Source organism: Caretta caretta, chromosome 4 (genome assembly GCF_965140235.1).
Source record: "Caretta caretta isolate rCarCar2 chromosome 4, rCarCar1.hap1, whole genome shotgun sequence".
Taxonomy (NCBI): domain Eukaryota; kingdom Metazoa; phylum Chordata; order Testudines; family Cheloniidae; genus Caretta; species Caretta caretta.
The window spans coordinates 17,919,563-17,932,624 of NC_134209.1; the positions used below are offsets into that span (position 1 = coordinate 17,919,563).

The 13,062-nt window shown below is 42.6% G+C and overlaps 1 protein-coding gene and 1 long non-coding RNA gene across 4 annotated transcripts in view; one reads left to right on the top strand and one right to left on the bottom strand.

Moving 5' to 3' along the window:
- TECRL (trans-2,3-enoyl-CoA reductase like) overlaps positions 1-13,062 on the bottom strand; it is a 112,374-nt gene that overhangs the window by 85,119 nt on the left and 14,193 nt on the right. For all 3 annotated transcript variants that reach the window (XM_048847561.2, XM_048847564.2, XM_048847563.2), the window contains exon 2: positions 2,829-2,880. In XM_048847561.2, the coding sequence (XP_048703518.1) occupies positions 2,829-2,880 (52 nt within the window). The remainder of the gene's footprint in view (positions 1-2,828; positions 2,881-13,062) is intronic.
- Positions 1,413-5,220, top strand: LOC142071828 (uncharacterized). Its single transcript, XR_012668005.1, has 3 exons — positions 1,413-1,594; positions 1,677-1,760; positions 5,134-5,220. It is a non-coding gene; the product is annotated as an uncharacterized LOC142071828 (long non-coding RNA).

Genomic DNA, 13,062 nt, shown 5'->3' on the forward strand with positions numbered 1-13,062 from the left:
AGTCAGTTTAAGAGTCTGTACAGGAATTAGCAACAGTTTAAGTGAATTTATAAAAAAACCCAAACATAATTGAACTGATACAACCCCCCAGCTGCCCACAACATTCTTCACAAGAACATGAAGAGTTTTCAAGCCATTCCTGTTCTGAATTTCTCAAACCTTTACAGAGACAAACAGAAATAATTTAAGAGCAGTCACCATAAGGGATATTTAAAGTTACCAACTGTAAATTTTCACAATTCAATTCAGCCCTGAGATTGAGATTTTAAGCCCAGAAGGGACCATTAGATCTAGTCTGATCTCCTGCATAACACAGGCCAGAACACTTCACCCAGTTACTCCTGTATTGAGCCCAGTAACTTGTGTTTCACAAAAGCATCTCTTCCAAAGCAGAATCCAGTCTCCATTTAAAAAGAGCAAACAATGGGAAAATCAGCCCCTTTTCTTGCTAGTTTGTTCTAAAAGTTAATCACCTTCCCTGTTAAAAAAAGTGTGCCCCATTTCTAGTTTGAATTTGTCTGGCTTTAAGTTCCTGCCAATGGTTCCTATTTTGCCTTTCTTGGAGTCAAGAGGCTTTTAATACCAGGTATTTGCTCCTGGTGTTGAGCTCTTATTCAAGAGAATGGGAATTACAAACAGATGTCTGAAGCATGACTGTGAACCTAAGGGACCACCTCTGCTTCCATTAGTTTGTCTAGAGTAGCACCTTTCTCTCACAGAGCTCAGAGTTGTGATGGAGGAAGGCACTATAAGGGTGGCAGAATCAGGACTTATGAAGTTTGTTGTATTTACTTCAATATTATGAGGATTTGGAGCCAATTCAGAGTTAAAAGACGACATTGCAGCATATTTGTTTGTGCCTACCCAATTTTAAAAAGGACATATGGCAGTAAGCACTTGTGGATTGAGCTATATTCTATAGTCTATAGTGATATTTGCTTTATCACCATTGTACATCATAACAGCAGGGCTACCTATAGGTCATATCCTTTATGGAAAGTCCATGGAACTCAGTAGAAAGATTCCCATTGACTTCAGTGGGCTTTGGAACAGGCTCTGAAGGTACTATTCAATGTAAAAGTTGAACTCACACCACTCTGTTTTCTCACATCAAGAGCATACATTAAATGGCATTCCAAGCCCACATGTCATTTATTCAATGGTCAAGATCCAGTAAGACTGCCCAACCCAGTTGCAGTAAGACCATGTTAATGTAGAAGGTACTGATATACAACAATGATAATATACATCAGGATATTATCTATGAGGATCTGCAGGGTAACAGCCTTAGCTAAGCCAAAGGGAATAGTGAATAAGAGGATGGTCACAGAGCAATACACTTACTAATTTTCTTTCCAGTTGTTTTAAAATACACTATCTCCCAAATTTGGCCCATCAGCTCAACAGAGGAAGAGGAGCCATGTTGCATCATTGCGTCTACAATCAGCAATTGCAGGAGGAAGAGAACTAGATGTCAAATGTTTCCTTAGTTTCATCTTTGGAAGACACATACACAGCCTCAAGTCACTTATTCTGGGAAATAATTAATGCCCATGCTGCAGAAGTGAGCCAGGGACAGTATCATATACCAGAGGTAAGAACCATGCAAACCTTAAGTTCCTTTCACGCCCATCAGGATTCTCTACAGATGTTTTTGACAAAGCTTTGGATTCTAGGTGCATTCCCAGCTCGGATTCCCAGGTTTTCGTCACCACTCATGTTTATAGGTGCATGTGGAGGAGGAGGGAATGTAGATTCAGGTAAGATTGCTCTATTCTCTGCCCAGGCCTGGGCACCAGCTCTATAACCTACAAATTATCAGGATCTATTGTTTTATACTCAACTATCTGAAAAAAGACCAAAAGAAGAACAACCCTAGAAGAAGGGAAGGATTGTCCGATGGTTAAAGGAACAAGAAAGGGAGGGCGTAATTCTGGACTGTGACAGATTTACTGTGTGACCCTGAGCAAATCACAACCTCTGTGCCTCGCTTCCTCATCTGTAAAATGGGGACAATACTACTAGAACTGGCAGAAAGCAATAATTCCATTTAATGAAAGATTGAGATTTTCACATTTGGTTTTGTTGAGCTTCAAGATGAAACCAAGACCTTTAAATTTCTGCACGAACCAGGGAGAGCACCCACATACACACCCCAAATAGCCAATAGCCCCAGTAGTTCGAGCACTCATCCAGGATGCAGAAGAGGCAGGTTAAGTCCCTGCTCTGAATAGGGACTTAGGTGCCACTCTCCTACCTCCCAGATGAGTGCCCCAACCACTTGGCCATCAACTAGTTGGGAGGTGGGTGGCAGCTCCTTGCCCATTTCTGGTTTTGACCAGCAATTGCATCTTGGAATTGAAGCCTTCCCAACAAAGGGTTAATCAAAGCCAATATTTGTCTGCAGAAGCTTTCCATTTTGGCAAGTTGGCATTTTGTGATGGAGGAGACATTTCAGCAAAAGAATCTCAACCCACTCTAAACACTACCTCCTTCGCCTTGAAGAATGTAGTCTAGATAGGCAAGACAGTCAGTCACCATGTGTTGTACAGCACCTAACTTACTGCAGGGCCCAATCTCTGTGGTGGCCCTTAGTTGCTACTGTAATATTAAGACCAGAAAGGTCTTCCCCTTTTTAGGGGTTAGATGTATTTTATACTACCCTGCTACAGCTCTGGAAGGCTACAGCACTCCCACGGTGTCACTGTTACTCCAAAACAGCTGTCAGGACAATCTAAGTCCTGTGTGAAGTATCATGAAAGTTAATTTGACAAACTTTCCCAAGCATTAGCCTTCCCTCCTTCCAGCCGGATGTTCAGAGTACTTACATGCTTTGTGAAATTTATGTTTTACATCAAGGAGGGTTGATGATGGAGGTACCTGAAAAAGAAACAGACAGGAGCAGATTAGTCTTTACTCCTTTGTCCTCCTCTTCTAATCTGCAGACGGGGACATACATTCATTTCACACGTGGCCATTTCAGTTTGCATACAGCTGCTTCAGGCAATGTCCATTGCAAAACCGTGACTTCACTGTTCTTGTTTGTACACCAAGACTCTTTGCCCATGTAATGTTTTGTTTATAACTGGGTTTAGCCTGATGTGGCCATAACCGATATAAGCAGCATTGGCACAAATTTCAGCTGTGGAAGAGGAAAGCTGCTATTTCTCATGTGACAGTCCCTTCCCCAAAGATCAGAACAAAGGTACTACTCCCTATAAGAAAGGGAGTCAGAATCTGGCCCTTGGAGCTAGGAACAGGTAGGGAGTGGGCAGTTTGAGAGGGCCTGCTTAAGGAGTAAAGAACTACTTAGTACAAGGGTACCAGAATCGGTCTTCCCAAAAAGAACTGCCAAGCTACTTCATTATACTCCTTACAACTCTCCTTTGCGTGATGCCTACAAAAACCAAAACACACACTTGACAAGGTTTAGATCGCTGGTGTGCTGAATGAGACCAATATTGTCTCATTGTTTCCTTGTACTTCCATGTCTGTCTGCAGCCATCTATTGGCCTTGTATTATACTGTATGGTCCTTGTGGCAGGGATGGTCTGTTTGTTCTGAGTTTGTACAGCACTTAGTACTAGACCCTGGAGTCCAGGTCCTTGGTTGGGGCTCTTAGGCATGATAGTCATAATAAATCTTGGTCTTCATGAGTTATTAGACTGGCAATCAGGACATGGCCAGGACATAAGTGCCAAGGGACTGCATTGCTCTAATTCTTAGAGGTACAGAAGAGCAATAAAGTTTTGTCATCCTGACAATCAGTGACCTGTGGAACAAGCAGACAAGTTTATTTTCTGTACTGTTGTTCACGTATAAATCAAATCATAGTATTTTACTTTTGAAAAACAATTGAGGTGCTACCAAATATTTTTTACAATTCATGTTGATTTAAAAAAGTATCATGTACATTGTATCTGTGATAGACACTAGGGATATATGGCAAATAGGGAAAGAGATGGCTTGCTAAAGGTGAAGGATGCAAAGAATTTGAATCTTAGGTTAACAATTCAGACCAGGCCCTGGGAAATAGCAATCAAATCCCATGAGGGATTCATGACTTTTGGAATATATGCTAATGCTCTCAGTCCAGCTCTTGGTAGGAGGAGAAGGTCTACATACCACCATCCTATCTTGGTCATCTAAGCAGAGAGACAAAAGTGAACAGAAAATCCTCAGCTGGTGCAAGCTGTCGACGTTCTAGTGGAACATGGCAGATCTCAGGGAAGCATACATGGCTTGTGTTGCCAATAGGGCATTACAGCAAGCTTCCTTTCTGGGGCCATTCCGGCTCCGGCTGCCATGGGCCTAGGAGCATGTGAAACAGTAATAGGACAGAACTGCTGCTCTTCAAGGTTTTGGAAGATACAGTGGCTAGGGTGGGATCATCTTAGTTTAGGCTGTAGAAGGGCATCTTGTGTGGTGATTCCAATAGGTTAAAAAGGGCTAATTTAAATTATGATGATTGAAATTACAGAAAGCCTGAAGTAAATATGCAGACGGTGGCATTCTCCTACATGGGGCTTATAAAGAATAGAATTCTGTAAGGGAAGGATGGTCCAGTAGTTAGGGTGTCAGCCTGTCACTCTGGTGACCCGCATTCCAGTCTCTGCTCTGCCAGTCATCTGTGAAACTATCACCAAGATGTTTGGTCTCAGTGGCTTACTTCCCAATCTTTAAAATGAGGAAAGTACTATGTGTCTAATTCATAGGGGTGTTAGGCACTCAGAGACCATGGTAATGGGGCCAGTTAAGTACCTTAGACTTCCTTCCTTGCAAACTTTGAAAAGAATGGGGGAAAAATATTGATCCAAGGAAATGAGCGGATCAAGAATCGACATCTATAGTTCAATACAGAAACCAAATTAATTCAGTATACAGTGCAACTATATAATGAATTCATCCTTAGCACAAGTGACAAATCAACATTTCTAAATCAGTAAGATATAGAATAGACAGTCCACTAGGTATGGATTTTGACAGAACAGAGCAATGTAAACATATGTTCCAGCTGAACACTAAACAGTTTCCATTAAATTCCGAAGGAATAAATGGGGTGGTGCTTAGCTTAAATCACTGGTGCTCAAACGTATTTATTTGATTGCCTTCCCCCTTTCTTTTTATCTGTAGTGATTACATCCCCACCTCCCACAAATACATAGATCACCACCCAGCTCTGAAGGCAGAGCCGAGAGCAACAGCTGGTGCTCTGAAGGTAGCGACACGCCAGCAGCAGCGCAGAAGTAAGTGATCATCAGTATCACTTTTCACAGCAGACTTGCATCCCATGGTCATCCTTACTTATCATAGAACATCAGGGTTGGAAGGGACCTCAGGAGGTCATCTAGTCCAACCCCCTGCTCAAAGCAGGACCAATCCCCAATTTTTTGCCCCAGATCCTTAAATGGACCCTTCAAGGATTAAACTCACAACCCTGGGTTTAGCAGGCCAGTGCTCAAGCCACTGAGTTATCCCTCCTCCTCTTATATTTATGTATAAGAGCCCAATGGAGGCCCAAGCTCTGCTCTATTTTTTTAGCTAAAGCAAAGCTCAACATGTGCCACCTCATAGTTTGAGAACTGCTGGTTTAAATAATTAAAGTTCAGGTCTCCCCCCACCAGACCTCCATTTCTGTGAATCTCCAGTTTAGATAACTCTTCCTTCCCTCAGCCAAGGTCCAGTGTCTGTTGAAAGTGAGAGTTAATCTGTAGCCAGGGCTGTAACTCCACTAAATTCACTGCGTGAAGTCCCTGAAGTCAATGGCAAAACACCCTCTTGACTTCAGTGGGGCCAGGATTTCACCCAATGAAATTACACCAGGTGCATGAGAGGAAGGTCTGATCCTGAATTCTTGGGCATTGTTTTGGAGTTTAGCACCAGCATTATCTTACCCTGTGGGTACAAAGACAAGAGAAAACATTTTATCGGTATCTGGTGTGTACATAAGCCATTCCAGAGTACCAACAGAACCTTTATAGAAAACCATGTCATCCTATAATGTACACACACACGCTTCAAAGCTTTCAGACTTGGCCTGGTTCCAGTATTCCTCTGCCTTTTTATATAAGGCCAGAATCCCTTTGTTACATGAGTGTACCTGCGGAGGTCTTGAAAGGAGAGGGAAGGTTAGACTACATTTTAGAAATCTCTAAAAATTACCAAAAATACCTTTCCCCACACAAAGTTTTATGAACTGGAAGCTTGGAATTTCTCAGTGTTAGAAGCAAGGGCTGTATATACAGAACTAAGGGTCTGAAACACAGGAAGCCAGACTAAAAACTCTGGACATTTTATTTCCTGGCCCCAGAGACGTGACCCAGATCAAGATTCTAAAGGTTTATACCCCTGTCATAAGGCAAGGGCAATATTGCTCATGCTCAGGGTCTGTTCTTACACCAGAAAGGGAGGATTCCTGACTTTCTAAATGTTTACAGGCACTAGTTACTTGTGTTAGTGTCTGCAGCCCCACCCAAGAGCAGAACCTTATTGTGACAGCTGCTGAATACACAGTGAGACTATTGCTGGCTCAAAAAAACTATGATCAAAGTGGACAAAGGGAAACAGAGGCCCAGAGATCAGCAACATAGCTAGGAATGGAAGCCTCCTGATTCCTAGTCGAGACAGCACTTGATCCACATGACCATGCTGCCTCCCCTCATTCAACAAAAAAGCTCCTGTTTTGAGCCCTGATTAGCCAGGAGGTATTGTACCTCACAGCTACCATTTGCCCAGGAGTGAATGTTGGCTCCTTCGTAGCTCAAAGCAGTGTAACTTTGTGGGAGACATGCCAAAGTTGGGAAGAAATGAGGAAACATTTCTGACAGGTTGCCATTTTTAAATGCGATCCCTAAGCGTAAGGGTTGATGCCTGTAGCCTGAGGTACTAAACACTTCCCTTGATAAGCCCCTTCTTTCAATTACTTAGGACTTTGCCAAACTTTAGCTCTCTGGGCTGAAGTCAGTGGGCGTTCCAATGATGGGTCCCAGGGCAAGAACTGAGCTGCTAAGTGTAGGACCCTTCCTCTAGATAGAGCTCAGAAGAAAATGGTTTCTCCAGCCCATGAAAGTTTGATAGTTCAAGAAGTTTCCTGTTCCACACGGGGACAGGACAAAGACTTTCCAAAGTTTTTCATAACACACCCTACACTCTGCAAAAAGAGTTCAGCCTCCAAATAGCTGAATCAGGCAGAGCTTGAGACCAGAACCTGGGTCTCTTACATTCCAGGTGAGTATTCTAAGAACCAAGCAATTCTTAGGTGTTCTTGTGGGTTGACCAGAAATTGGAGCCTGAGGAAAAAACCTTCCAACAAGATTTTAACCAAAACCAACCCTTTCCACTGAAAAGTTTCAGTTGTCATTAATCATCATTTTCTACCCAAAAACATTCAGTCAAAAGCTCTCACTGCCCAGCTCTGAAGTTTTTTTTAAAAAGAGTGATGAAGTTGGGGATGGGGTCTGTATTTAGAGATACCCATTGAACCAGAGGTAATCATATGTATTCCTAACAAGCAACTATGGGCTTGTACACGCTACCACTTATGTGTCACTCAGGGGTGTGAACAAGCCACCCCCCGGAGCAACATAAGCCACATTGACTTAAGCGTGGATGTGGACAGTGCTATATCGATGGGAGCACTTCTCCCATTGAGAGCATCTGCCTCTCGCGGAGCTGGGTTTTTTATGCTGACAGGATACATAAAATCTCTCTTCACCAGATGTCCTACAGCTGCATCAAAATAGTACTTCCAGTGTAGACTAGCCCTGTGACTATTATACTTATGGCTTAAGGAGGTCAGGCTACTTAATAGATCTGGAGTCACACTCAAGTTTTTTCTTTTTTTTTTACACTTAAGAGTGCCTGGAGCATTGATGAGGCTAGAAGGCTGAACAATTTGTTTTGCTGAACAACCAGCAAATGATTTCTCCATACTTCTGAAGAACTATGCAGAATAGAAGGAGAAAAGGCATTTTCTTCTTCAGGATGATTTGGGACATTTAGGAGTCAAGGTGTCTCTTCTTTATCCTGCAGAAGGCTTAAACACAATTTTTGTGAGTCACGGCCTTAAAAAAACTTCATAAAGCACCCAGTGAAGTTATGGATTGCAATATTGATCAGCTTGAAGACGATGCTGAGACATCTTAGAAATCAGAATGTCCTCTGCATGCTCCATTAGTTACCTTTTGTTCCTTTCTTTGTTCAATGGAAATAGAAATGGAATTGTAAGGTTGGAACACCACACCACCTCATTACCCACTGTACTTAATTGAATACAAACTTTTTGAAATATGCTGTGACAGTTATAATTTCTTCTCCCCTTTATTCCCTTTAAATTTTTCTGGAAAAGGTGATAACCAGCACGAATTGGAGTAAAAGCAAGGTTAAATATGCAAAGGTCAAAACACAGTAAAGACCAATCTTGGTCTATTTAAGAAAGAAATTAATTTTAAAAGCAGTTCTTATTTGGAAGTATTCAGAAGAAAAATTTCTGCTTTCCAGCCATGAAAAATGTCATCTTGCCACCTACTCTTAGATCCATGCAAAGATCATTTTCCTGCCTCATTACTCGAGCCACATCACCCAACCTTTTGCATGCTTCCATTGTACGTTTGACAATTTAGCCAGTCTTGAATTGTTCTCCCATATTCTTTGGGAGAAGGAAAACTTTAAATTACACAATTGGAAAATTATGTATTTTTTATATCTTCACATAACTCAGCTAATAAGTTGATGTTTAGGGGATTTAAACATGTGCTCAAAGTTAAGCAGATGGGGCTTTCCTGGATAGTTACAAGTTACAGCCTGAGAGGTAAAGATTTTACAAATAAGAGCATAGAATCCAGACCCTTCTGATAGGCAGCTAGGGTCTGTTTCTGATGAACCCTCACTGGCTGCCTGGGTCTTTTCCTACCTTTGTTTGCTTGCAGACATCTGCCATGGAGCTGTGCTCTCCAGTTCTCTCCTAGAATTTCATCTCTCCAGACCGCTTTTCCCAGTTTGTTGCTGAGGAGTTTTCCTCAGGATCTCTTAGACTCTCTTACAACCCCCTGGAACTCCCGCTGCCCTCCAGGGCTGGTCCCTACAACACCTCCCTGGTGACTCTTCAGTCCTTCCTTTATAGGGAGCCACCCAGTTTGGTTTTCCCCAGTTGGGACTAATCCTTGATTACCTGTCTCCCTTCCAGGTGCCACAGAAAGGGCTAACTGGGCTCTCTGACTCCCCTTAACCCTATCATCAGTATGGGATTTATACACACATCACAGCGAGGTTAGTAGTGGAAAGTGTTTTGCAACCTCACCTGTCACTATGAGACACCATGATGGTCTAGTATATCAGGTGTCACCTCCAGGAAGGAAGATGGTCCAGTAGGCTGACAGGTGGGTAAACTCTGCTATATCCTGAGGTGTTCATCAGAGCACAAGGCCCTGGACAGAGGTCTGCTCCATTCAATGTCTCAGTTTCCCACTCTGCCTCTGGCTTACATAACAGGAGCCTCTTAAAGGTACAGTATCCCAGACTTCCTCAATGACATGAGGCAAGTCACTTAAGGTGGAATGCTCAAAAGAAGTTAGAAGTCCTTTTGAGCATCTCACACTTAGTGTCTGTGCCTTGGGGACGCATCTGTACAATGGGGCTAATAGTGCTTCCCTTCTTCACAGGGGTGCTTTGAGGTAAAATTCATTAAAGAGTGTTAGGGGATCAGTTCTTACAGTGAGGGTGTGGCCTAGTGGATAGCATGTTTGAACTGAGGTCTCTAGAGACCTCAGTTCAATCCCAGATCTAGCACTGGGTGACCTTGGGCAGGTCACTTCTCCTTCCCTATGCTTCATTTTCCCCTTCTATAAAATGGGGATCATGATACCAAACTCCTTTGGAAAGTGCTTTGAGATCTATAGCTGGAAAGAGGTGGAGTGTTGTTATAGAAGTACCTTACTCATACAGGATATCACAAATGCTACCTATCCCTTTTTCATTGCATCTTGCACATTTATAGGTTGAGGAAAGATAATACTGTAAGTCCACTGATGGATGCAACACAATTAGGTACTTTCTAGTGCTGAATGATTATTTTCAGTTGCTAAAGTTAAAAGAATGTCAATAAGAATTTGAGTAATAGAATTTGAGCAAATAAATGATCTTCCTCTTCATTATGATAGTTGAATTTTAATTAGTTTTTTAAGTTTGTGGAAGCCCAGTACTGTTGAACTATGCACCTCCTGTATACACTAATTTTCAATGGCTATTGAAATTCTGAAACTCCACCATTTGAACTGTTTGTTATACTCATGGTGGACAAACAGAAGTTGGATAAATTAAAAGAAACTCGCACTGAAAGGTAGAAAGGTAAAGACTTTATTTCTTAGAATCCAGAACCTTAACATACAAGAACCAAAAACAGAGAGAGACGAAGCAGGCTGCTCACTATATCAGAGAGCTAAAACTCACCCAACCTTGCTTTAGGCTGGCTTTTTGCCAACTGACTGATCACACCCCACACACTTCCCTCAGAACTCCCTAGCCTGCAAGAGGGACCAGGAAACCCTTTATGATTTAAAATTATGGCTTGTAATTTGTACACAATTTTCAATACATCACACTGTTCATGAACATTAGACAGCCAGATCCTCAGTTAGCGTAAATCTGCTCAAGTAGATTATGTCATCTTACACCAGCTGAGGATAACACAAATTATGTCAGCTTACACCAGCTGAGGATCCAGCCCAGAAAGTAGATAAATAACTGTCACAGGGTCACTCACCACATTGGCACCTCCTGCTGGGCATTTCAGGAATTAGTTCAGTCCCAGCAGATGCACCCTCAGGTGGTAGTGGCTCTCTTCTCTTTGCCTCCAGACTCATTACAACTCCTTCCTCTCAGCATCTGCTTTGTGGCACAGCCCTCCAGCCATGTCACCATCTGGTATCCCCCCTTTCTGGGGGAGTCCTCCAACAAGAGCCCAGCCACCCCTCGCAGCAGCTTGGCAGTCCACACAGCCTGGCCGCTGCTACAGTGGGTAGCCCGGCCCAAACAGCAGCTTCCTGCTGCCTCTTCCTTCCAGCTCACTTTCTCTACTTCCCCACAGCCTCAGTTCCTTTGGCTCCTGCCTCTGAATCCAGCTTCTTTGCCCTCTTCCCAGGGCCTCCAGCCTGCAATTCCTGGCAGCGCACAAGGAGCCCTCTAAGAGGCTAGTCTTCTCCCTAGGGCTCCTTGCAGAAGACTAACTTGCTCTTATCTGCAGCTTCCTTTTATATGGGACGGCTGGGCCCTGATTGGCTGGCCCAGCTCCCTCCCTAATTGTCTGCAGTCACCACCCTAATTGGCTGTTTCCCCTGCAGCCACTCCTTTGGCTGCCTGCTGCTTAGCCTCCCTAGGCTGGTTTTATCCCTCCCAGGGCCAGTCCTAATGCATTCCGGGAAGTGGGCGGGTGTCCCGTCACAATAACTAATGGGAATGCCATTTATTTGTTAAAATGAAGCATGCAACAGGTATCTCTTCATTACTGCTTTCATACACAGCCCTTGCTTAGGGCACATGCTGTGCTATCAGTAATCAGCAGGAATTGATGAAAAATCAGTGCGAAGAAAGAGCCATTTGAATTCATCTTCATTTTTTATGCCTTTGACTTAGCTTTAGCTGATTTGTTCTTCTTTGTGCTCATTTTCAAACAGTATTTAAAAGGATGTTGCACTGTCCATATCCTCCCTACATGCTCTCCAGCTCTGACCCCATTTGAGCTTGAGCCATGAAGGGGTATCATGATAATCACTTCCAACCTCTCAAGGGATATGTTATATTATTCACAAGAGTCCCATGCTTATGGGAGATAAGTGGTTACATGTAGGAAAGCATCTTCAGCAACTGCCAGTGATTAAATCTTCTATCATGGAATCTGACACCTTAACCATGGATTGCTGTGGAAGTTAAACACTAAGGCCCAGATACAGAGAGGTGTGGAAATCCATGGACGTTAGGAGCCTAAATACCCTAAACTGAGATCTGGAGCCAGACTTTCCCAGAATTCACGGATGTTCAGAGCTATGGTTTTAGTTCAAGCCCATTATCACCTATGTGGGTATTGATTGACCACAATTAGTAATTTACTACCAATAATTGTGTGCTCAGATTGGCTTTGACATATAAAATAATCTCAATGGAATACTTTGTCGTTCTGAATTAATTTTACTTGCAGACAGCATCCAAAAATATCAAGAATAGAGGGTCCAAATTCTCTGCGAGTGCAAATCATCACAGATGTATTGATTTCTGTAGAGCTGTGCCGATTTATAACATTAGAGAATTTAGTCCCAAAGGTATACTAGACTGATATCAGAGTAGTAGCTATTTTTAGGTAATATATTAGGTAGTAATTTCCGCAAGTGCTCTAAACAAAGGGTTGTTGTCATCCTGGAGAACTTGGAATCAATCAAATCTATATTTGAAAAGTGTGGTGGAAGTAGTGCATGGCTATTAATAATGTTGTAGGAGACTTCACTTTCATTTACAGTTACAGAATCCCTTTGCACCCGGAGGCTGAGAATACTTGAGTACTTAGGGGCAGTCATTATTTTCTACCTTCCCAGTGTCATCTTAGCACTTAAAATAGTCTCTCTTTGCAAGGAAATTGCTGAAAGCAAAGGACAGATAATGCAGGAAAATACTTAAGGCATTGGGGTGTGATAAGGTAAAATGGAAAGAGAAAGAAGTCTGTTAACATTTAAAAAGCTTTCAGTCTGTTCCTGACTTTACTATGCCCCTCATGTATACTCATTTCTGAGCAAAGCTCACCAGCTTTGCTATGCAACATCACTTCATGGCATCATACAGAAAGGACACCACCAAGGTTAAGTTCACATTGCAGGCTCAGAAGGAAGGTCTTGTGGTTAAGAGGATTCAGGAGATCTGTGTTCAGTTCCCTGCTCTGACACAGGTTTACTGTGTGACATTGGGCAAGTCACCTAATCTCTCTGTATCTCATTTCCCCATCTGTAAAACAGGGATAATAATGCTGTTCTTATCTTATTTTGTATATTTAATCCATATGCTCTTCAGCAGAGCTCCGAG